The sequence below is a fragment of the Argopecten irradians genome, chromosome 5 (assembly GCF_041381155.1).
Source record: "Argopecten irradians isolate NY chromosome 5, Ai_NY, whole genome shotgun sequence".
NCBI classification, from domain to species: domain Eukaryota; kingdom Metazoa; phylum Mollusca; class Bivalvia; order Pectinida; family Pectinidae; genus Argopecten; species Argopecten irradians.
Genome location: NC_091138.1, coordinates 20,553,147 through 20,578,905, shown reverse-complemented (window position 1 = coordinate 20,578,905; position 25,759 = coordinate 20,553,147). Strand labels below are relative to the sequence as shown.

General features: G+C 37.5%; 1 protein-coding gene across 1 annotated transcript in view; it reads right to left on the bottom strand.

Moving 5' to 3' along the window:
- LOC138323171 (gamma-tubulin complex component 6-like) overlaps nucleotides 1-16,109 on the bottom strand; it is a 40,766-nt gene extending 24,657 nt beyond the window's left edge. The window contains 14 exon segments of the mRNA XM_069267581.1: nucleotides 655-770; nucleotides 1,147-1,235; nucleotides 6,461-6,552; nucleotides 6,911-7,053; nucleotides 7,412-7,551; nucleotides 7,773-7,864; nucleotides 12,516-12,625; nucleotides 13,077-13,143; nucleotides 13,283-13,578; nucleotides 13,894-14,104; nucleotides 14,407-14,588; nucleotides 14,927-14,975; nucleotides 15,451-15,578; nucleotides 16,032-16,109. Of these exon segments, the coding sequence (XP_069123682.1) occupies nucleotides 655-770; nucleotides 1,147-1,235; nucleotides 6,461-6,552; nucleotides 6,911-7,053; nucleotides 7,412-7,551; nucleotides 7,773-7,864; nucleotides 12,516-12,625; nucleotides 13,077-13,143; nucleotides 13,283-13,578; nucleotides 13,894-14,104; nucleotides 14,407-14,588; nucleotides 14,927-14,975; nucleotides 15,451-15,578; nucleotides 16,032-16,079 (1,763 nt within the window). The 5' untranslated portion in view covers nucleotides 16,080-16,109.
- Nucleotides 16,110-25,759: the final 9,650 nt, after the last annotated feature.

The window sequence follows — 25,759 nt, the reverse complement described above, 5'->3', positions numbered from 1 at the left end:
TTAGAACACTAGTAGAAGTACCTTGCTTTCCTTTATCTAACTTTTATTAGAACACTAGTAGAAGTACCTTGCTTTCCTTTATCTAACTTTTATTAGAACACTAGTAGAAGTACCTTGCTTTCCTTTATCTAACTTTTATTAGAACACTAGTAGAAGTACCTTGCTTTCCTTTATCTAACTTTCATTAGAACACTAGTAGAAGTACCTTGCTTTCCTTTATCTAACTTTCATTAGAACACTAGTAGAAGAACCTTGCTTTCCTTTATCTAACTTTCATTAGAACACTAGTAGAAGTACCTTGCTTTCCTTTATCTAACTTTTATTAGAACACTAGTAGAAGTACCTTGCTTTCCTTTATTAGAACACTAGTAGAAGTACCTTGCTTTCCTTTATCTAACTTTTATTAGAACACTAGTAGAAGTACCTTGCTTTCCTTTATCTAACTTTTATTAGAACGCTAGTAGAAGTACCTTGCTTTCCTTTATCTAACTTTTATTAGAACACTAGTAGAAGTACCTTGCTTTCCTTTATCTAACTTTTATTAGAACACTAGTAGAAGTACCTTGCTTTCCTTTATCTAACTTTCATTAGAACACTAGTAGAAGTACCTTGCTTTCCTTTATCTAACTTTTATTAGAACACTAGTAGAAGTACCTTGCTTTCCTTTCTAACTCTAACTCCTGTTGTGTCATGGCCTCCTCCTGTTTCGTGACCCTGGCGATCATCAATTTATCGTCTTGTTTTACCTGTTCTTTAACATCAGCTCGTCTCTGTAATTGAGGATGTTTACTTTCATGCTATTTTCACTTCTTTAGTAATCATCATTCCTTTTTGTTATCTTATCTTTATAAGGTTGGACATTATATACATGAAGATATTTTACAATGATCTCAAGTGTACAACAGAAATATCTTAAAATATATGTATCTTCTTTACTGTATGTAGAAACCAGTAAGGAAAATAGTTGATAAAACTATAATGGCCAATCATGATAATATAATATTGTTCCTTTCGTTTTTTGTTTTACAGTTAGTTCAATTTCTGTTTTACATTTAGTTGATTTCTGTTTTACATTTAGTTGATTTCTGTTTTACAGTTAGTCTGATTTCTGTTTTACATTTAGTCCGATTTCTATAATTAAGTCACCTGTAAGTCAGCTTCCATCTGGTCCTTAAGGAACTGAAACTCCTTTCTTTTCTTGGCATCTTGGATGGCCTTGTTTTCTTGTATTTTGGCTGTATTTGTAAAAATGTATTAATTGAGCTATATCTGTGTAAAATACATAAATGTCCACAACAAAAATAACACATGCGAAAGACTTATAAATCAAAACTACAGTAAAACCCAGATAAGTTAAAGTCAGCAGGACCAGGCAAAATATTTGTCTTATCCAAGGTTTGACTCGTCTGTGTTTTACTGTTCACGAAGACCTGATGTCTAAGTTGTACTGATCAATGAATCGACTGTTTCCAGGTTGGTTTTTACACACATATTGGTTTAAGATAGGCTAACATAACAAGAAAAGTAGATTTCTTAGCACTGTTACAGTTGATCAGTCATGTTCAGTCAATCAGACCGATACTAGACTTTTACCTGAGACAGTGTGCCATCGGAATGTTTGACACAAAAAAGGAAATTTTGGTATATTTTAGAAGGAAGGGACCACAAAATGTATTCAATTCAACCACAATAACCCATTCAATCGTGTTCGATTCATCCATGCTGTATTTACTAATATAAAGATGGAAAAAATCGGGACTTATTGAAATATTGGACTCATCCAATGTACTTGATTCAACCGTGTTCCACACAAGTGAGTTTTACTGTAATAGGAAAACACTATTACATGTTGATGATCTTCAGAAATAAATAGTGACAGCATTTCCTTAAACTTCATATATATGTCAAGTGATTTCTTCAATGTATCAAATGTTTAGGAACTTAATTGAAGAATTGTTTCATTAAGGGTGTACACCTCTGAGAAGTCAAAATTTTCTTGTATTAAACTTTTTTTCTCATATAGATTTTTGGAAAAAGGAGTTCGTACCTTAAAAGAAAATGGAAGAAAAAACATATGTCCGTGTGCTCGTTTTTGAGCTTTTATCACTCGAAGACACCTAGTTGACAAAATGTTGGATTTTATGGGAATTTTGCCATTTTGACCATATGAGATAGCGATTAAAGCCATAATTTCCTAATGAGGTGTTTGATATGAATGAATTTTTGTAGAATTAATTTTCTAGTAGTCTTCTTTAAAAATATATCAGTTTTGATCAATTAGACTAATATTTTTTCTCAGAATAACAACATATGCTACCCCTACCCCTTAATTTTGAGCTACGAAATGCACCATTTTCAGCCATTTTTGCCAAATTTAACCCTTTATAGAACAAGAGATCCCAGAGGGATCTTGGCGCCCACCAAAGAATGATCAATGTCTGACAATGGAAAGAGGGATCTTTTCCCTGCTTTTCAAACTTTTTCAAACACACTACATATAAAATTTGAGACAGATCGCTATAGTACTTTCTAAGAAATAGTGGTAACAAACTTCAACAATGAAATCTAAGATGGCGGCCGGTTGCCTATCTTGTTTACCGATCAGTCCCGAAAGGCATTACGCATCAGTCCTATGCACAACTAGGGTACAAGGGGAACCTATGCATGGAATTTGAGAAAGATCCCTTCAGTACTTTCTGAGAAATAGCGATAACAAACTTTAACTATCAAAATCCAAGATGGCCGTCAGTCGGCCATCTTGTTTACCGATCGGTCCCAAAATCCTATATGCACAACTAGGATCCTAGGGGAACCTGTATATGAAAATTGAGAAAGATCCCTTCAGCACTTTTTGAGAAATAGCGGTAACAAACTTTAACTATCAAAATCCAAGATGGCCACCTGTCGGCCATCTTGTTCATCAATCGGTCCCAAAATGCAATATGCACAACTAGGGCCCTAGGAAAACCTATATATGAAATTTGAGAAAGATCCCTTCGGTACTTTTTGAGAAATAGCGGTAACAAACTTTAACTATCAAAATCCAAGATGGCCACCTGTCGGCCATCTTGTTCATCAATCGGTCCCAAAATGCAATATGCACAACTAGGGCCCTAGGATAACCTATATATGAAATTTGAGAAAGATCCCTTCGGTACTTTTTGAGAAATAGCGGTAACAAACTTTAACTATCAAAATCCAAGATGGCTGCCTGTCGGCCATCTTGTTCACCGATCGGTCCCAAAATGCAATATGCACAACTAGGGTGCTAGGGGAACCTGTATATGAAATTTGAGAAAGATCCCTTCAGCACTTTTTGAGAAATAGCGGTAACAAACTTTAACTATCAAAATCCAAGATGGCCACCTGTCGGCCATCTTGTTCATCAATCGGTCCCAAAATGCAATATGCACAACTAGGGCCCTAGGAAAACCTATATATGAAATTTGAGAAAGATCCCTTCGGTACTTTTTGAGAAATAGCGGTAACAAACTTTAACTATCAAAATCCAAGATGGCCACCTGTCGGCCATCTTGTTCATCAATCGGTCCCAAAATGCAATATGCACAACTAGGGCCCTAGGATAACCTATATATGAAATTTGAGAAAGATCCCTTCGGTACTTTTTGAGAAATAGCGGTAACAAACTTTAACTATCAAAATCCAAGATGGCTGCCTGTCGGCCATCTTGTTCACCGATCGGTCCCAAAAATGCAATATGCACAACTAGGGTGCCTAGGGGAACCTGTATATATGAAATTTGAGAAAGATCCCTTCAGTACTTTTTGAGAAATAGTGGTAACAAACTTTAACTATCAAAATCCAAGATGGCCGCCTGTCGGCCATCTTGTTCACCGATCGGTCCCAAAATGCAATATGCACAACTAGGGTCCTAGGGGAACCTGTATATGAAATTTGAGAAAGATCCCTTCAGTACTTTTTGAGAAATAGCGGTAACAAACTTTAACTATCAAAATCCAAGATGGCCGCCTGTCGGCCATCTTGTTCACTGATCGGTCCAAAAATGCAATATGCACAACTAGGGCCCTAGGGGAACCTGTATATGAAATTTGAGAAAGATCCCTTCAGTACTTTTTGAGAAATAGCGGTAACAAACTTTAACCATCAAAATCCAAGATGGCCGCCTGTCGGCCATCTTGTTGACCGATCGGTCCCAAAATGCAATATGCACAACAAGGGTCTTAGGGGAACCTACATATGAAATTTGAAAAAGATCCCTTTAGCACTTTCTGAGAAATAGCGGTAACAAGAATTGTTAACGGACGGACGGACGGACGGACGGACGGACGGACGGACGGAAGGACGGACGGACGGACGGACGGAAGGACGGACGGACCACGGACCACGGACGAAAGGCGATTTGAATAGCCCACCATCTGATGATGGTGGGCTAAAAAGTTCTGGTATTAAACTTTTGTTATTATTTTGCATATCAATAGGGAAACGGTAGTTCTTTCTAAATCAAGAAAAATTGGGGGTCCGTGTGCTTACTTTTTTGCCCCATTTGAATTTTTGTTATTTTTCAGTATTTTAGAGTAAACAAGAGATCCCAGAGGGATCTTGGCGCCCACCAAAGAATGATCTATGTCTGACAACAGAAAGAGGGATCTTTTCCCTGCTTTTCAAACTTTTACTACATACTATATATGAACCTTGAGAATGATCCTTTCAGTACTTTCTGAGATATGTAGCAGTAACAAACTTCAATTATCAAAATTCAAGATGGCTACCTGTCGATCATCTTGCTGACCGATCTGTCCCAAAATGCAATATGCACAACTAGGGTCGTAGTGGAACCTACATATGAAATTTGAGAAAGATTCCTTCAGTACTTTCTGGGAAATGGTGTTAACAAACTTTAACTATCAAAATTCAAGATAGCTACCTGTCGATCATCTTGCTGACCGATCGGTCCCAAAATGCAATATGCACAACTAGGGTGCTAGGGGAACCTGTATATGAAATTTGAGAAAGATCCCTTCAGCACTTTTTGAGAAATAGCGGTAACAAACTTTAACTATCAAAATCCAAGATGGCCACCTGTCGGCCATCTTGTTAACGGATCGGTCCCAAAATGCAATATGCACAACTAGGGTCCTAGGGGAACCTACATATGAAATTTGAGAAAGATCCCTTCAGTACTTTTTGAGAAATAGTGGTAACAAACTTTAATTATCAAAATCCAAGATGGCCGCCTGTCGGCCATCTTGTTCACCGATCGGTCCCAAAATGCAATATGCACAACAAGGGTCCTAGGGGATCATGTATATGAAATTTGAGAAAGATCCCTTCAGCACTTTTTGAGTAATAGCGGTAACAAACTTTAACTATCAAAATCCAAGATGGCCGCCTGTCGGCCATCTTGTTCACAGATCGGTCCCAAAATGCAATATGCACAACTAGGGCCCTAGGGGAACCTGTATATGAAATTTGAGAAAGATCCCTTCAGTACTTTTTGAGAAATAGCGGTAACAAACTTTAACCATCAAAATCCAAGATGGCCGCCTGTCGGCCATCTTGTTGACCGATCGGTCCCAAAATGCAATATGCACAACTAGGGTCTTAGGGGAACCTACATATGAAATTTGAAAAAGATCCCTTCATAACTTTCTGAGAAATAGCGGTAACAAACTTTAACTATCAAAATCCAAGAATGGGCCGCCAGTCGGCCATCTTGTTGACCGATTGGTCCCAAAATGCAATATGCACAACTAGGGCCCTAGGGGAACCTACATGTGAAATTGAGAAAAATCCCTTCTGTACTTTCTGAGATATAGCGGTAACAAGAATTGTTAACGGACGGACGGACGGTACGGACGGAAGGACGGGACGGACGGACGGAAGGACGGACGGACGGACGACGGACCACGGACGAAAGGCGATTTGAATTTTTGTTATTTTTCAGTATTTTAGAGTAAAAAATAAAAGTGCCCAAATTACCATTAAATGTAAAAATAAAGTCACAAAAGTGTATCGTTTCACATATTATTGCTCAATATTTTAATTACTACGAACCTAGTAACGATTTGCAGCAAAAATTAGCTAAATAAAGCTAACAATGCTGGCGCAGTGATGATTTTAGTAAAAACAATTTCAGTAAAAAATGGAAAAACTGTGGCTCTACTTGAAGCGAAAAAAGGCACAATTTCAAAATGGGCGCCAAATGGGCCATTTCTTAAAATCCCTGTATAAAAAAATCTACTAAAAATAGAAATGTAATTTTTTGACAAAATTTGCATCTGGCAACTTTCTACAGATACTGATAAATTATATTTGAAAATCTCATAACTTCTTTGATCTATGTTGAAACGAGACTTCAACGGGACTGAAACCTCAGAAGAATACATCCTTAACAAAAAGACAGACCGTTTCAACATTTTGAAGTTTTCCAATACCATTCAGTTACATAGAATTACATTATTTTCTATAAATAGCTAACCTTGAAGTCTCTGAATCTCTTGCGTTGCCACCTCATTCGCTCTCTGTAACAAGATTTTCTTTGCAGCCTCCTCCATTTCCTTTTTCTGTTGTCTGAGGACAGAAAAAATGATCAATACAATCAATATCTATTCTAGTCAATACACAAATTCTCCTGACAATAAAACTATCAAAATACAATTGTTCTCCCTTTGTTCAGTCTGAAATTAAGTTCATGATATTAAGTATAAACTTTCTGTTTGGAATTTTTTTGCTTGATATGTTTTACTTTGAATCAAAAGCCTAATCAATTTTTCAGTTTAACTTCGTAATTACCAACAGTGTGCATGCATTTTTTGTCAAGATTAGCATGAAGTAATTTCATAGTAATAAACAAAGTATCAAAAATAAATACAATATAATAACATTGAGAGTATATTGAGAAGTGAACTCTGTATTTTATAACCGATACCTTGAAAGAGTTAACTGGCGGGCGATTTGCTTCATCTTGTTGACATAAAATTGACACTGGCCGTCTAATCCTCCTAGTTCTTCCTCTGAGAATGTAACAGATATCCGGGGTATGTCAATGTCTGCTATGTTACACAGGAAATTCTGAAATTAAAACAAAATGTGCTTACTCTCATCTACTGTAATTTATCAACAACAGCAAAGAATGAAAATTCTACCATCTATAAATTTTTTTCTGTTCATCAAGTGCATGTCTTACTCAACAATATCAACAAATACTTCATAATAATTACCTAACTCATAAACCAAAGTTAAAATCAATAAAATTGGACAGATATTGCTGTAATTTAATAAATTCATACAGACATTGTTGTGTATTGAAACAGTTATTGCTGTATATTGAAACAGTTACTGCTGTATATTGAAACAGTCCTTACCGTTTATTTATACAGATAATGCTGTATATTTATACAGATATTGCTGTACGATGTACAAAACCTACCTGAGGACAGCAGGCCTTGAGTAGGTTGATAGATTTGCCGCAGACAAAGATATCTGAGGCGAGGGCGGCCAGGAACAGTGGTACGCTGGCCGACACTTCATTGGTCATCAGTTTATAACCATGTGTCCAGTAGTTCTTGTCTGTAAGCACATCAAATCAGTCAATAACTCGCAACCGTTGTAATTAGATATGTCCCCATTTCACTCAATAAACTTTATGTCACACAAACAGCACATAATCAACTTCCTGTATTTATCTAAAACTTTTACAAAAGATGTGAGTATATTGTAAAAATATAAAATTTGCAGGTGAAAACAATCAAAACATGAAGATTATGTTAGCATGGCTTATGTATACATACCCCTGAACAGTAGATAATCTGAGTGGATTTCTATCATAAACTCTCCATAAATATCCTGGCATATCCCGTGGAACACCCAGTCCTGTACAAATCTATCAAACAAAACAAAGTACACAGAATTAGACAATTTTTGTAATTAGATTTTCAGTGAATCATTCCTATTATCACCATGCTCTTTCTCTTGGTCATTTTTCATTTACATGAGAATCTAAGCATTTCTTTAGAGTAAGAGAATTAACTCTTGTTTCATGAAATGAAGTAATAGTAAGAAATACTTCAGTCCTTGATATAACATGGACTTACACAGTGTAGGACCCACAGGCTGACTGGAGTATGGACAGCATCATGGGATAGTCATTGATATAATATGGACTTACACAGTGTAGGACCCACAGGCTGACTGGAGTATGGACAGCATCATGGGATAGTCATTGATATAATATGGACTTACACAGTGTAGGACCCACAGGCTGACTGGAGTATAGACAGCATCATGGGATAGTCATTGATATAATATGGACTTACACAGTGGAGGGACCAAAGGCTAACTGGAGTATGGAGAGCATCATGGGATAGTCATTGATATAATATGGACTTACACAGTGTAGGACCCACAGGCTGACTGGAGTATAGACAGCATCATGGGATAGTCATTGATATAATATGGACTTACACAGTGTAGGGCCCACAGGCTGACTGGAGTATGGACAGCATCATGGGATAGTCATTGATATAATATGGACTTACACAGTGTAGGGCCCACAGGCTGACTGGAGTATGGACAGCATCATGGGATAGTCATTGATATAATATGGACTTACACAGTGTAGGGCCCACAGGCTGACTGGAGTATAGACAGCATCATGGGATAGTCATTGATATAATATGGACTTACACAGTGGAGGGACCAAAGGCTAACTGGAGTATGGAGAGCATCATGGGATAGTCATTGATATAATATGGACTTACACAGTAGAGGGCCCACAGGCTGACTGGAGTATGGATAGCATCATGGGATAGTCATTGATATAATATGAACTTACACAGTGGAGGGCCCACAGGCTAACTGGAGTATGGAGAGCATCATGGGATAGTCATTGATATAATATGGACTTACACAGTGTAGGACCCACAGGCTGACTGGAGTATGGACAGCATCATGGGATAGTCATTGATATAATATGGACTTACACAGTGTAGGGCCCACAGGCTGACTGGAGTATGGACAGCATCATGGGATAGTCATTGATATAATATGGACTTACACAGTGGAGGGACCAAAGGCTAACTGGAGTATGGAGAGCATCATGGGATAGTCATTGATATAATATGGACTTACACAGTGGAGGGACCAAAGGCTAACTGGAGTATGGAGAGCATCATGGGATAGTCATTGATATAATATGGACTTACACAGTAGAGGGCCCACAGGCTGACTGGAGTATGGATAGCATCATGGGATAGTCATTGATATAATATGAACTTACACAGTGGAGGGCCCACAGGCTAACTGGAGTATGGAGAGCATCATGGGATAGTCATTTATATAATATGGACTTACACAGTGTAGGACCCACAGGCTGACTGGAGTATGGACAGCATCATGGGATAGTCATTGATATAATATGGACTTACACAGTGGAGGGACCAAAGGCTAACTGGAGTATGGAGAGCATCATGGGATAGTCATTGATATAATATGGACTTACACAGTGTAGGGCCCACAGGCTGACTGGAGTATAGACAGCATCATGGGATAGTCATTGATATAATATGAACTTACACAGTGGAGGGACCAAAGGCTAACTGGAGTATGGAGAGCATCATGGGATAGTCCTTGATATAACATGGACTTACACAGTGTAGGACCCACAGGCTGACTGGAGTATAGACAGCATCATGGGATAGTCATTGATATAATATGGACTTACACAGTGTAGGGCCCACAGGCTGACTGGAGTATGGACAGCATCATGGGATAGTCATTGATATAATATGGACTTACACAGTGTAGGGCCCACAGGCTGACTGGAGTATGGACAGCATCATGGGATAGTCATTGATATAATATGGACTTACACAGTGGAGGGACCAAAGGCTAACTGGAGTATGGAGAGCATCATGGGATAGTCATTGATATAATATGGACTTACACAGTGGAGGGACCAAAGGCTAACTGGAGTATGGAGAGCATCATGGGATAGTCATTGATATAATATGGACTTACACAGTAGAGGGCCCACAGGCTGACTGGAGTATGGATAGCATCATGGGATAGTCATTGATATAATATGGACTTACACAGTGGAGGGCCCACAGGCTAACTGGAGTATGGAGAGCATCATGGGATAGTCATTGATATAATATGGACTTACACAGTGTAGGGCCCACAGGCTGACTGGAGTGTAGACAGCATCATGGGATAGTCATTGATATAATATGAACTTACACAGTGGAGGGACCAAAGGCTAACTGGAGTATGGAGAGCATCATGGGATAGTCCTTGATATAACATGGACTTACACAGTGTAGGACCCACAGGCTGACTGGAGTATAGACAGCATCATGGGATAGTCATTGATATAATATGGACTTACACAGTGTAGGGCCCACAGGCTGACTGGAGTATGGACAGCATCATGGGATAGTCATTGATATAATATGGACTTACACAGTGTAGGGCCCACAGGCTGACTGGAGTATGGACAGCATCATGGGATAGTCATTGATATAATATGGACTTACACAGTGGAGGGACCAAAGGCTAACTGGAGTATGGAGAGCATCATGGGATAGTCATTGATATAATATGGACTTACACAGTGGAGGGACCAAAGGCTAACTGGAGTATGGAGAGCATCATGGGATAGTCATTGATATAATATGGACTTACACAGTAGAGGGCCCACAGGCTGACTGGAGTATGGATAGCATCATGGGATAGTCATTGATATAATATGAACTTACACAGTGGAGGGCCCACAGGCTAACTGGAGTATGGAGAGCATCATGGGATAGTCATTGATATAATATGGACTTACACAGTGTAGGACCCACAGGCTGACTGGAGTATGGACAGCATCATGGGATAGTCATTGATATAATATGGACTTACACAGTGGAGGGACCAAAGGCTAACTGGAGTATGGAGAGCATCATGGGATAGTCATTGATATAATATGGACTTACACAGTGTAGGGCCCACAGGCTGACTGGAGTATAGACAGCATCATGGGATAGTCATTGATATAATATGAACTTACACAGTGGAGGGACCAAAGGCTAACTGGAGTATGGAGAGCATCATGGGATAGTCCTTGATATAACATGGACTTACACAGTGTAGGACCCACAGGCTGACTGGAGTATAGACAGCATCATGGGATAGTCATTGATATAATATGGACTTACACAGTGTAGGGCCCACAGGCTGACTGGAGTATGGACAGCATCATGGGATAGTCATTGATATAATATGGACTTACACAGTGTAGGGCCCACAGGCTGACTGGAGTATGGACAGCATCATGGGATAGTCATTGATATAATATGGACTTACACAGTGGAGGGACCAAAGGCTAACTGGAGTATGGAGAGCATCATGGGATAGTCATTGATATAATATGGACTTACACAGTGGAGGGACCAAAGGCTAACTGGAGTATGGAGAGCATCATGGGATAGTCATTGATATAATATGGACTTACACAGTAGAGGGCCCACAGGCTGACTGGAGTATGGATAGCATCATGGGATAGTCATTGATATAATATGAACTTACACAGTGGAGGGCCCACAGGCTAACTGGAGTATGGAGAGCATCATGGGATAGTCATTGATATAATATGGACTTACACAGTGTAGGACCCACAGGCTGACTGGAGTATGGACAGCATCATGGGATAGTCATTGATATAATATGGCCTTACACAGTAGAGGGCCCACAGGCTGACTGGAGTATAGACAGCATCATGGGATAGTCATTGATATAATATGGACTTACACAGTGTAGGGCCCACAGGCTGACTGGAGTATGGACAGCATCACGGGATAGTCATTGATATAATATGGACTTACACAGTGTAGGACCCACAGGCTGACTGGAGTATGGACAGCATCACGGGATAGTCATTGATATAATATGGACTTACACAGTGTAGGGCCCACAGGCTAACTGGAGTATGGACAGCATCATGGGATAGTCATTGATATAATATGGACTTACACAGTGTAGGACCCACAGGCTGACTGGAGTATAGACAGCATCATGGGATAGTCATTGATATAATATGGACTTACACAGTGTAGGGCCCACAGGCTGACTGGAGTATGGACAGCATCATGGGATAGTCATTGATATAATATGGACTTACACAGTGTAGGGCCCACAGGCTGACTGGAGTATGGACAGCATCACGGGATAGTCATTGATATAATATGGACTTACACAGTGTAGGGCCCACAGGCTGACTGGAGTATGGACAGCATCACGGGATAGTCATTGATATAATATGGACTTACACAGTGGAGGGCCCACAGGCTGACTGGAGTATGGACAGCATCATGGGATAGTCATTGATATAATATGAACTTACACAGTGGAGGGCCCACAGGCTGACTGGAGTATGGACAGCATCATGGGATAGTCATTGATATAATATGGACTTACACAGTGTAGGGCCCACAGGCTAACTGGAGTATGGACAGCATCATGGGATAGTCATTGATATAATATGGACTTACACAGTGTAGGGCCCACAGGCTGACTGGAGTATGGACAGCATCATGGGATAGTTATCTGTACTGGCACATTCTAAACACTCACGGTACACGTAGCTCAACAGATGTATTCCCTACAACAGAGGCCAAGAATATCATACAAAACAACCAAGATATGGGTACAACAACTAGAAATGGGTCTTAGCAATTCACTTAATGTATTTAAAAGAAATTCATGAAAATTCCAAAATGTCAGTTTATCGTTATTAATACAATATAGACATAAATGGGATGAATAATTATGATGCCTAATACCACTAGTACCCAGACTCTGAATCTATCACTACGCTGGAGGTTTTTGACATTCTACCACTAGCCAGCCTTTCCTTCGCTGCAGTGGTCAAGATGTCATTTTACATTACTCATTTGATGTACAAGGGTTTCTGATAGAGTTAGTTATCATTATCAGGCATTCGCAGATGGATATTATTATGAGTCAAAGTTTTCTCAGACACAGTATTTTCAATAAATTTCTTTTGAAAATTTTGTGTAATAGACCCATTGATCCGCCAAGACAGTACTTACAGTGGGGAAATCCTCTTCTGCTTTCAGATCCTCCACAGTTGTACATTTACATAAATGGGCAAGGTATCTGAAAACCAATGCAGTAATGTTAAAAATCAAAACAGTTCATAATCTTAACCTTCTATCTTATTGAGGTTACAATGTCAATGACACTATTTCAGATCCTATATTCTATATAATACACTAATGTTTCACAAGTAACCTACCGGATCTGGTTGAAGATTTGCTGGCAGATGAACTTGAGTCGGAGGAGTGAGATGTCGGCTGGTATAGAGAGTATTACTCCCCTGTAATGCTGTAGGTATTTCCTGACCGCCCCACAGAAAGCCTGGTATACCAGACCTTTACTGTAGAATGAGTCAATCATCGGAGGTAGGGAGAACTGAACCAGCAGATTATAGTAAGTACCACACATGATAAAGTCCTGAGAGACTCGACGAAGGCAGTCTGGCGTCATTCCACTGATGTATACACCTTCTGACATCTCAAATGACTGGCTGTCCTGATCAGTAAATAAAGTAATCAGGTTTTAATTAACAGCTATGGTAATACAAATTATGGTTTTTAAACAAAATGAAACAGGGATTTTAAAATGAGAGTATGATCTAAATGAAAATATGATTTTAAAAGCTTCTTCAGAATTGTATGATATTGAAAATTCTGAATGGACAGAGATATCAAAATGGAAAAGCAGTCATGTAATACTGAATCATAGGTTATATAAAGATTCACATAATTTGCAAAAATATACAGTCTGACGTTTCAAACATTTGATTTTGAATTTACTAAAAAGTATGATAAACTCCTGAAGACATACAGGCAACATCTGGTACGTCGCTGACGGCACTCCTATCATCATGTTGATAACGTCTCGGACAAGGTCCCTCTCACGGACTGGACGTAGTGTAGCTATTGACAGGGTCGGACACAGGATAGATAACTCCTTCAGCCTCATACTGTACCACATATCAACCCCTGTAGGGCCGGCCTCAGTTAGGTATGGTCGGTCCGGGCGGCTACCTGGGTCACTAATACCAGAGAAATTATGTTAACACAAATCTGTAGCCAGTTAAAACATTGCCGGTAAAAAATATAAATTTTGACTCAAATTTTAGAGCATTAAAATTTTGTGAGCCATTACAGCTGTGCATATGAAAATATCATCCCAGCAAAAATTAAAAGACTACGGCTGCTGTTTATGATGTCAAGTTCTCAATGTATTCATAAACACTTATTGATGAAAAAATAATACCAAGAAATTATAGCAAAAGAATTCATAAGATATATCATATTTCCCCATAGAGCCTACATAAAACAAGAGAGTACGTACTGGCCTCGTGTTTCCCATCGGAAGTGTTTGCTGGGAGTGAACTCCATCGCTTCATCCCAGATGGAGCCTCCCATAGCTGAATCTGTGTCACAGATGTAGCTGAGTGATTTAGAGCCTTCCAGCTGCTGTAGCTGACCCGATACATCCATACTCACTACAGCACTGTCTTCTTCTGCTGAACACTAGCAAAGGTATCAAGGATATTTAACTTAAAACTTTTAACAATTTGATGAAAAAGAGCATTATACAATCATTTATAGATCCCGTTACTAGGTCACATTTTAATTACCATAAACAGTTGGCTAACATTAGCATGCTTTGTACTGAGTTAGGAGTTTTATTTACAGAACTTTTAGTTCATGAGCTGACAGAGAAAAAACATAAGTTGTGTTTTATTTTAAAACAACTTTACATTAAAATTGTCAATGTCATTTCAATTTCAAATATTCTACCTTAAGTAATGGAAGAGCAGTGCTCAACCTTCCCCATTCAAACATAGAATCATTAGAGTGAGTGTTACCTGGCTTTGACTGCTGTAGAGGACTTTGGGTATCCGCACATCAAACATTCTACAGTATAGAGTGGTAAGTTAGTAAAGTATGTATTGGGATGAAAGTTGATCTGTTGCAAAGAACTGTGTGTGGATATTGTGAATAAAACAAAGATATTCATAGTCTGATTCATGGTATAGATCAATTTACATCTAAATAGACATAATTTGTAGTACAAGAGTTATTTAGTGAAAGTATCCTACTTAGAGTATTCAGAATGTCAGTCAGAATGTTCATGTGAAAATATAGAAAACAAAACAAATTTTACAGGGTTGTATAGCATATGGATATTATAAGTGAAATGTACATACACAGCCAAGACATACACAGAGACAAAAAAAGTTGAGATCAAGAGAATGGCATATTTAGACCAAAGATCAGGTAAATCGAACTTTTATCAATAGGATTGATATCTGAAATCTATAACCAAGTGTCCTTCCAACAGAACCTGTATCAATGTCTCTCTGTAACATTATAAACCTTGGTGACTAACCCGCTGTCCTCTGGATCCACTAGATCTGGTAGCTGTAGTCGGTCTTGTAGGGACAGGGAACGACTCTGAACCAGTCCTCCAAACAGTGATCCCTTACACTGCCTCTCATAGCTGTCGTCCAAGTAACCCTGTAAAATAGTAAATATGATCAACTGTAACCGCCGTCCAAGTAACCCTGTAATATAGTAAATACAATCAACTGTAACCGTCGTCCAACTAACCCTGTAATATAGTAAACATGATCAACTGTAACCGTCGTCCAACTAACCCTGTAATATAGTAAACATGATCAACTGTAACCGCCGTCCAACTAACCCTGTAATATGTAGTAAACACGATCAACTGTAACCGCCGTCCAACTAACCCTGTAATATAGTAAACAAGATCAACTGTAACCGCCGTCCAAAATATAGTAAACATGATCAACTGTAACCATCGTCCAACTTACTCTGTAAACATGATCAAATGTGTACACCAAACAGTGACTAAAAGACATCAAATATCATCAAATCAGACAATCTACCTGGAAGTGAACAAAATAATGTTCAAACAAGTCAAGATAATTGTAACTTTCTACTTACCTTGACGTTAAAGAGGCCCTGCCCTGACAGACTCTCCCCGGGGGTCATACTGAAGAGCTGTTAAATAGATCAGTAATGATTATCTATCTATAGCCACCAGGATTTAGAAATGTCTTCAAAACATACAAGGACATAGTCATTCAGATCCCCCGCCAATGGAGATATCAAAGCTGAAGTAAGTTTGATTGTGGAGACTTATGTGTATGAAAAAAACAGGAAAAAGGAAGTTGAGCTAAAGAAAGATGGAGTATAATTCAAGTAGAGCGGGGCTGCAATTGTTGAATCAGGTATACAGCCATGACATTTATATTAGACTATATACACAAAGATGGGTGGAGTTTTGCAAAGTAACATTTACCATTTACAATGATATTTTCAGCAATGCTTCCATGGTAACGGAAAAAGTGCAAAAAATGAAAACCTAAAAATAGCAAAAGGTACTACTAGACCATAAAAAGAATGTGTCTATGAAGTTTCGTGGAAATATCTATGCTGGTTTTAGAGTTATGATCCGGAAATGAACCTGCTACAAAAATATGATATTTTCAGCAATGTTTCTATGGTTACAGAAAAAAGCACAAAAAGTGAAAACCTAAAAATAGCAAAAGGCACTACTAGACCATAAGAACAATGTGTCTATGAAGTTTCATGAAAATATCTCTGTTGGTTTTAGAGTTGTGCTCCGGAAACGATTCTTACACAAAAATCTGCCATTTCAGCAATGTTTCCATGGTTACAGAAAAAAGTACAAAAAGTGAAAACCTTAAAATACCAAAAGGCACTACTAGACCATAAGACTAATGTGCCTATGGAGTTCCGTGCATATATCTCAACCGGTTTTCCAGTTATGCTGCGGAAACGAACCTGGTACAAAAATATGATATTTTCAGCAATGTTTCCATGGTTACGGAAAAAGTGTAAAAAATGAAAACCTAAAAATAGCAAAAGGCACTACTAGACCATAAGAACAATGTGTCTATGAAGTTTCATGGAAATATCTCTGCTGGTTTTAGAGTTGTGCTCCGGAAACGATTCTTACACAAAAATCTGCAATTTTCAGCAATGTTTCCATGGTTACAGAAAAAAAGTACAAAAAGTGAAAACCTTAAAATAGTAAAAGGCACTACTAGACCATAGTGTCTATGAAGTTTCGTGGAAATATCTCTACTGGTTTTAGAGTTATGCTCCGGAAACTGTTCGTACAGACGGACGGACAGACGGACGGAGGGACGGACGGACGGAACCCATTTGTATATCCCCCGCCAACTTCGTTGGGCGGGGGATAAAAAGCCACATTCTTCATAAATCAAAGCGAGACAAGACCGGAAAGGATACGATAGGACTGATAAAAAGGTCTAAAATAAATACAATCACTTTCCATACAACCGTTAGTTAATATCATACACTGATAGGTGTACATTGTGAAGTCACTATCCATACAACCGTTAGTTAATATCATACACTGATAGGTGTACATTGTGAAGTCACTATCCATACAACCGTTAGTTAATATCATACACTGATAGGTGTACATTGTGAAGTCACTATCCATACAACCGTTAGTTAATATCATACACTGATAGGTGTACATTGTGAAGTCACTATCCATACAACCGTTAGTTAATATCATACACTGATAGGTGTACATTGTGAAGTCACTATCCATACAACCGTTAGTTAATATCATACACTGATAGGTGTACATTGTGAAGTCATTATCCATACAACCGTTAGTTAATATCATACACTGATAGGTGTACATTGTGAAGTCACTTTCCATACAACCGTTAGTTAATATCATACACTGATAGGTGTACATTGTGAAGTCACTATCCATACAACCGTTAGTTAATATCATACACTGATAGGTGTACATTGTGAAGTCACTATCCATACAACCGTTAGTTAATATCATACACTGATAGGTGTACATTGTGAAGTCACTTTCCATACAACCGTTAGTTAATATCATACACTGATAGGTGTACATTGTGAAGTCACTATCCATACAACCGTTAGTTAATATCATAAACTGATAGGTGTACATTGTGAAGTCACTTTCCATACAACCGTTAGTTAATATCATACACTGATAGTGTACATTGTGAAGTCACTTTCCATACAACCGTTAGTTAATATCATACACTGATAGGTGTACATTGTGAAGTCACTTCCATACAACCGTTAGTTAATATCATACACTGATAGGTGTACATTGTGAAGTCACTTTCCATACAACCGTTAGTTAATATCATACACTGATAGGTGTACATTGTGAAGTCACTATCCATACAACCGTTAGTTAATATCATACACTGATAGGTGTACATTGTGAAGTCACTATCCATACAACCGTTAGTTAATATCATACACTGATAGGTGTACATTGTGAAGTCACTATCCATACAACCGTTAGTTAATATCATACACTGATAGGTGTACATTGTGAAGTCACTATCCATACAACCGTTAGTTAATATCATACACTGATAGGTGTACATTGTGAAGTCACTATCCATACAACCGTTAGTTAATATCATACACTGATAGGTGTACATTGTGATAGTCACTATCCATACAACCGTTAGTTAATATCATACACTGATAGGTGTGTACATTGTGAAGTCACTATCCATACAACCGTTAGTTAATATCATACACTGATAGGTGTACATTGTGAAGTCACTTTCCATACAACCGTTAGTTAATATCATACACTGATAGGTGTACATTGTGAAGTCACTATCCATACAACCGTTAGTTAATATCATACACTGATAGGTGTACATTGTGAAGTCACTTTCCATACAACCGTTAGTTAATATCATACACTGATAGGTGTACATTGTGAAGTCACTATCCATACAACCGTTAGTTAATATCATACACTGATAGGTGTACATTGTGAAGTCACTTCCATACAACCGTTAGTTAATATCATACACTGATAGGTGTACATTGTGAAGTCACTTTCCATACAACCGTTAGTTAATATCATACACTGATAGGTGTACATTGTGAAGTCACTATCCATACAACCGTTAGTTAATATCATACACTGATAGGTGTACATTGTGAAGTCACTTCCATACAACCGTTAGTTAATATCATACACTGATAGGTGTACATTGTGAAGTCACTATCCATACAACCGTTAGTTAATATCATACACTGATAGGTGTACATTGTGAAGTCACTATCCATACAACCGTTAGTTAATATCATACACTGATAGGTGTACATTGTGAAGTCACTATCCATACAACCGTTAGTTAATATCATACACTGATAGGTGTACATTGTGAAGTCACTATCCATACAACCGTTAGTTAATATCATACACTGATAGGTGTACATTGTGAAGTCACTATCCATACAACCGTTAGTTAATATCATACACTGATAGGTGTACATTGTGAAGTCACTATCCATACAACCGTTAGTTAATATCATACACTGATAGGTGTACATTGTGAAGTCACTATCCATACAACCGTTAGTTAATATCATACACTGATAGGTGTACATTGTGAAGTCACTATCCATACAACCGTTAGTTAATATCATACACTGATAGGTGTACATTGTGAAGTCACTATCCATACAACCGTTAGTTAATATCATACACTGATAGGTGTACATTGTGAAGTCACTATCCATACAACCGTTAGTTAATATCATACACTGATAGGTGTACATTGTGAAGTCACTTTCCATACAACCGTTAGTTAATATCATACACTGATAGGTGTACATTGTGAAGTCACTTTCCATACAACCGTTAGTTAATATCATACACTGATAGGTGTACATTGTGAAGTCACTTTCCATACAACCGTTAGTTAATATCATACACTGATAGGTGTACATTGTGAAGTCACTATCCATACAACCGTTAGTTAATATCATACACTGATAGGTGTACATTGTGAAGTCACTATCCATACAACCGTTAGTTAATATCATACACTGATAGGTGTACATTGTGAAGTCACTATCCATACAACCGTTAGTTAATATCATACACTGATAGGTGTACATTGTGAAGTCACTATCCATACAACCGTTAGTTAATATCATACACTGATAGGTGTACATTGTGAAGTCACTATCCATACAACCGTTAGTTAATATCATACACTGATAGGTGTACATTGTGAAGTCACTATCCATACAACCGTTAGTTAATATCATACACTGATAGGTGTACATTGTGAAGTCACTTTCCATACAACCGTTAGTTAATATCATACACTGATAGGTGTACATTGTGAAGTCACTATCCATACAACCGTTAGTTAATATCATACACTGATAGGTGTACATTGTGAAGTCACTATCCATACAACCGTTAGTTAATATCATACACTGATAGGTGTACATTGTGAAGTCACTATCCATACAACCGTTAGTTAATATCATACACTGATAGGTGTACATTGTGAAGTCACTATCCATACAACCGTTAGTTAATATCATACACTGATAGGTGTACACATTGTGAAGTCACTTTCCATACAACCGTTAGTTAATATCATACACTGATAGGTGTACATTGTGAAGTCACTATCCATACAACCGTTAGTTAATATCATACACTGATAGGTGTACATTGTGAAGTCACTTCCATACAACCGTTAGTTAATATCATACACTGATAGGTGTACATTGTGAAGTCACTATCCATACAACCGTTAGTTAATATCATACACTGATAGGTGTACATTGTGAAGTCACTTTCCATACAACCGTTAGTTAATATCATACACTGATAGGTGTACATTGTGAAGTCACTTTCCATACAACCGTTAGTTAATATCATACACTGATAGGTGTACATTGTGAAGTCACTTTCCATACAACCGTTAGTTAATATCATACACTGATAGGTGTACATTGTGAAGTCACTTTCCATACAACCGTTAGTTAATATCATACACTGATAGGTGTACATTGTGAAGTCACTATCCATACAACCGTTAGTTAATATCATACACTGATAGGTGTACATTGTGAAGTCACTTTCCATACAACAGTTAGTTAATATCATACACTGATAGGTGTACATTGTGAAGTCACTTTCCATACAACCGTTAGTTAATATCATACACTGATAGGTGTACATTGTGAAGTCACTTTCCATACAACCGTTAGTTAATATCATACACTGATAGGTGTACATTGTGAAGTCACTTTCCATACAACCGTTAGTTAATATCATACACTGATAGGTGTACATTGTGAAGTCACTATCCATACAACCGTTAGTTAATATCATACACTGATAGGTGTACATTGTGAAGTCACTTTCCATACAACCGTTAGTTAATATCATACACTGATAGGTGTACATTGTGAAGTCACTATCCATACAACCGTTAGTTAATATCATACACTGATAGGTGTACATTGTGAAGTCACTATCCATACAACCGTTAGTTAATATCATACACTGATAGGTGTACATTGTGAAGTCACTTTCCATACAACCGTTAGTTAATATCATACACTGATAGGTGTACATTGTGAAGTCACTATCCATACAACCGTTAGTTAATATCATACACTGATAGGTGTACATTGTGAAGTCACTTCCATACAACCGTTAGTTAATATCATACACTGATAGGTGTACATTGTGAAGTCACTATCCATACAACCGTTAGTTAATATCATACACTGATAGGTGTACATTGTGAAGTCACTATCCATACAACCGTTAGTTAATATCATACACTGATAGGTGTACATTGTGAAGTCACTATCCATACAACCGTTAGTTAATATCATACACTGATAGGTGTACATTGTGAAGTCACTATCCATACAACCGTTAGTTAATATCATACACTGATAGGTGTACATTGTGAAGTCACTATCCATACAACCGTTAGTTAATATCATACACTGATAGGTGTACATTGTGAAGTCACTATCCATACAACCGTTAGTTAATATCATACACTGATAGGTGTACATTGTGAAGTCACTATCCATACAACCGTTAGTTAATATCATACACTGATAGGTGTACATTGTGAAGTCACTATCCATACAACCGTTAGTTAATATCATACACTGATAGGTGTACATTGTGAAGTCACTATCCATACAACCGTTAGTTAATATCATACACTGATAGGTGTACATTGTGAAGTCACTATCCATACAACCGTTAGTTAATATCATACACTGATAGGTGTACATTGTGAAGTCACTATCCATACAACCGTTAGTTAATATCATACACTGATAGGTGTACATTGTGAAGTCACTATCCATACAACCGTTAGTTAATATCATACACTGATAGGTGTACATTGTGAAGTCACTATCCATACAACCGTTAGTTAATATCATACACTGATAGGTGTACATTGTGAAGTCACTATCCATACAACCGTTAGTTAATATCATACACTGATAGGTGTACATTGTGAAGTCACTATCCATACAACCGTTAGTTAATATCATACACTGATAGGTGTACATTGTGAAGTCACTATCCATACAACCGTTAGTTAATATCATACACTGATAGGTGTACATTGTGAAGTCACTATCCATACAACCGTTAGTTAATATCATACACTGATAGGTGTACATTGTGAAGTCACTATCCATACAACCGTTAGTTAATATCATACACTGATAGGTGTACATTGTGAAGTCACTATCCATACAACCGTTAGTTAATATCATACACTGATAGGTGTACATTGTGAAGTCACTATCCATACAACCGTTAGTTAATATCATACACTGATAGGTGTACATTGTGAAGTCACTATCCATACAACCGTTAGTTAATATCATACACTGATAGGTGTACATTGTGAAGTCATACACTGATCCATACAACAACCGTTAGTTAATATCATACACTGATAGGTGTACATTGTGAAGTCACTATCCATACAACCGTTAGTTAATATCATACACTGATAGGTGTACATTGTGAAGTCACTTTCCATACAACCGTTAGTTAATATCATACACTGATAGGTGTACATTGTGAAGTCACTATCCATACAACCGTTAGTTAATATCATACACTGATAGGTGTACATTGTGAAGTCACTATCCATACAACCGTTAGTTAATATCATACACTGATAGGTGTACATTGTGAAGTCACTATCCATACAACCGTTAGTTAATATCATACACTGATAGGTGTACATTGTGAAGTCACTATCCATACAACCGTTAGTTAATATTCATACACTGATAGGTGTACATTGTGAAGTCACTATCCATACAACCGTTAGTTAATATCATACACTGATAGGTGTACATTGTGAAGTCACTTTCCATACAACCGTTAGTTAATATCATACACTGATAGGTGTACATTGTGAAGTCACTATCCATACAACCGTTAGTTAATATCATACACTGATAGGTGTACATTGTGAAGTCACTATCCATACAACCGTTAGTTAATATCATACACTGATAGGTGTACATTGTGAAGTCACTATCCATACAACCGTTAGTTAATATCATACACTGATAGGTGTACATTGTGAAGTCACTATCCATACAACCGTTAGTTAATATCATACACTGATAGGTGTACATTGTGAAGTCACTATCCATACAACCGTTAGTTAATATCATACACTGATAGGTGTACATTGTGAAGTCACTATCCATACAACCGTTAGTTAATATCATACACTGATAGGTGTACATTGTGAAGTCACTTTCCATACAACCGTTAGTTAATATCATACACTGATAGGTGTACATTGTGAAGTCACTATCCATACAACCGTTAGTTAATATCATACACTGATAGGTGTACATTGTGAAGTCACTATCCATACAACCGTTAGTTAATATCATACACTGATAGGTGTACATTGTGAAGTCACTATCCATACAACCGTTAGTTAATATCATACACTGATAGGTGTACATTGTGAAGTCACTATCCATACAACCGTTAGTTAATATCATACACTGATAGGTGTACATTGTGAAGTCACTTTCCATACAACCGTTAGTTAATATCATACACTGATAGGTGTACATTGTGAAGTCACTATCCATACAACCGTTAGTTAATATCATACACTGATAGGTGTACATTGTGAAGTCACTATCCATACAACCGTTAGTTAATATCATACACTGATAGGTGTACATTGTGAAGTCACTTTCCATACAACCGTTAGTTAATATCATACACTGATAGGTGTACATTGTGAAGTCACTATCCATACAACCGTTAGTTAATATCATACACTGATAGGTGTACATTGTGAAGTCACTATCCATACAACCGTTAGTTAATATCATACACTGATAGGTGTACATTGTGAAGTCACTATCCATACAACCGTTAGTTAATATCATACACTGATAGGTGTACATTGTGAAGTCACTATCCATACAACCGTTAGTTAATATCATACACTGATAGGTGTACATTGTGAAGTCACTTTCCATACAACCGTTAGTTAATATCATACACTGATAGGTGTACATTGTGAAGTCACTATCCATACAACCGTTAGTTAATATCATACACTGATAGGTGTACATTGTGAAGTCACTATCCATACAACCGTTAGTTAATATCATACACTGATAGGTGTACATTGTGAAGTCACTATCCATACAACCGTTAGTTAATATCATACACTGATAGGTGTACATTGTGAAGTCACTATCCATACAACCGTTAGTTAATATCATACACTGATAGGTGTACATTGTGAAGTCACTTTCCATACAACCGTTAGTTAATATCATACACTGATAGGTGTACATTGTGAAGTCACTTTCCCATACAACCCGTTAGTTAATATCATACACTGATAGGTGTACATTGTGAAGTCACTATCCATACAACCGTTAGTTAATATCATACACTGATAGGTGTACATTGTGAAGTCACTATCCATACAACCGTTAGTTAATATCATACACTGATAGGTGTACATTGTGAAGTCACTATCCATACAACCGTTAGTTAATATCATACACTGATAGGTGTACATTGTGAAGTCACTTTCCATACAACCGTTAGTTAATATCATACACTGATAGGTGTACATTGTGAAGTCACTATCCATACAACCGTTAGTTAATATCATACACTGATAGGTGTACATTGTGAAGTCACTATCCATACAACCGTTAGTTAATATCATACACTGATAGGTGTACATTGTGAAGTCACTTTCCATACAACCGTTAGTTAATATCATACACTGATAGGTGTACATTGTGAAGTCACTTTCCATACAACCGTTAGTTAATATCATACACTGATAGGTGTACATTGTGAAGTCACTATCCATACAACCGTTAGTTAATATCATACACTGATAGGTGTACATTGTGAAGTCACTATCCATACAACCGTTAGTTAATATCATACACTGATAGGTGTACATTGTGAAGTCACTATCCATACAACCGTTAGTTAATATCATACACTGATAGGTGTACATTGTGAAGTCACTATCCATACAACCGTTAGTTAATATCATACACTGATAGGTGTACATTGTGAAGTCACTATCCATACAACCGTTAGTTAATATCATACACTGATAGGTGTACATTGTGAAGTCACTATCCATACAACCGTTAGTTAATATCATACACTGATAGGTGTACATTGTGAAGTCACTATCCATACAACCGTTAGTTAATATCATACACTGATAGGTGTACATTGTGAAGTCACTATCCATACAACCGTTAGTTAA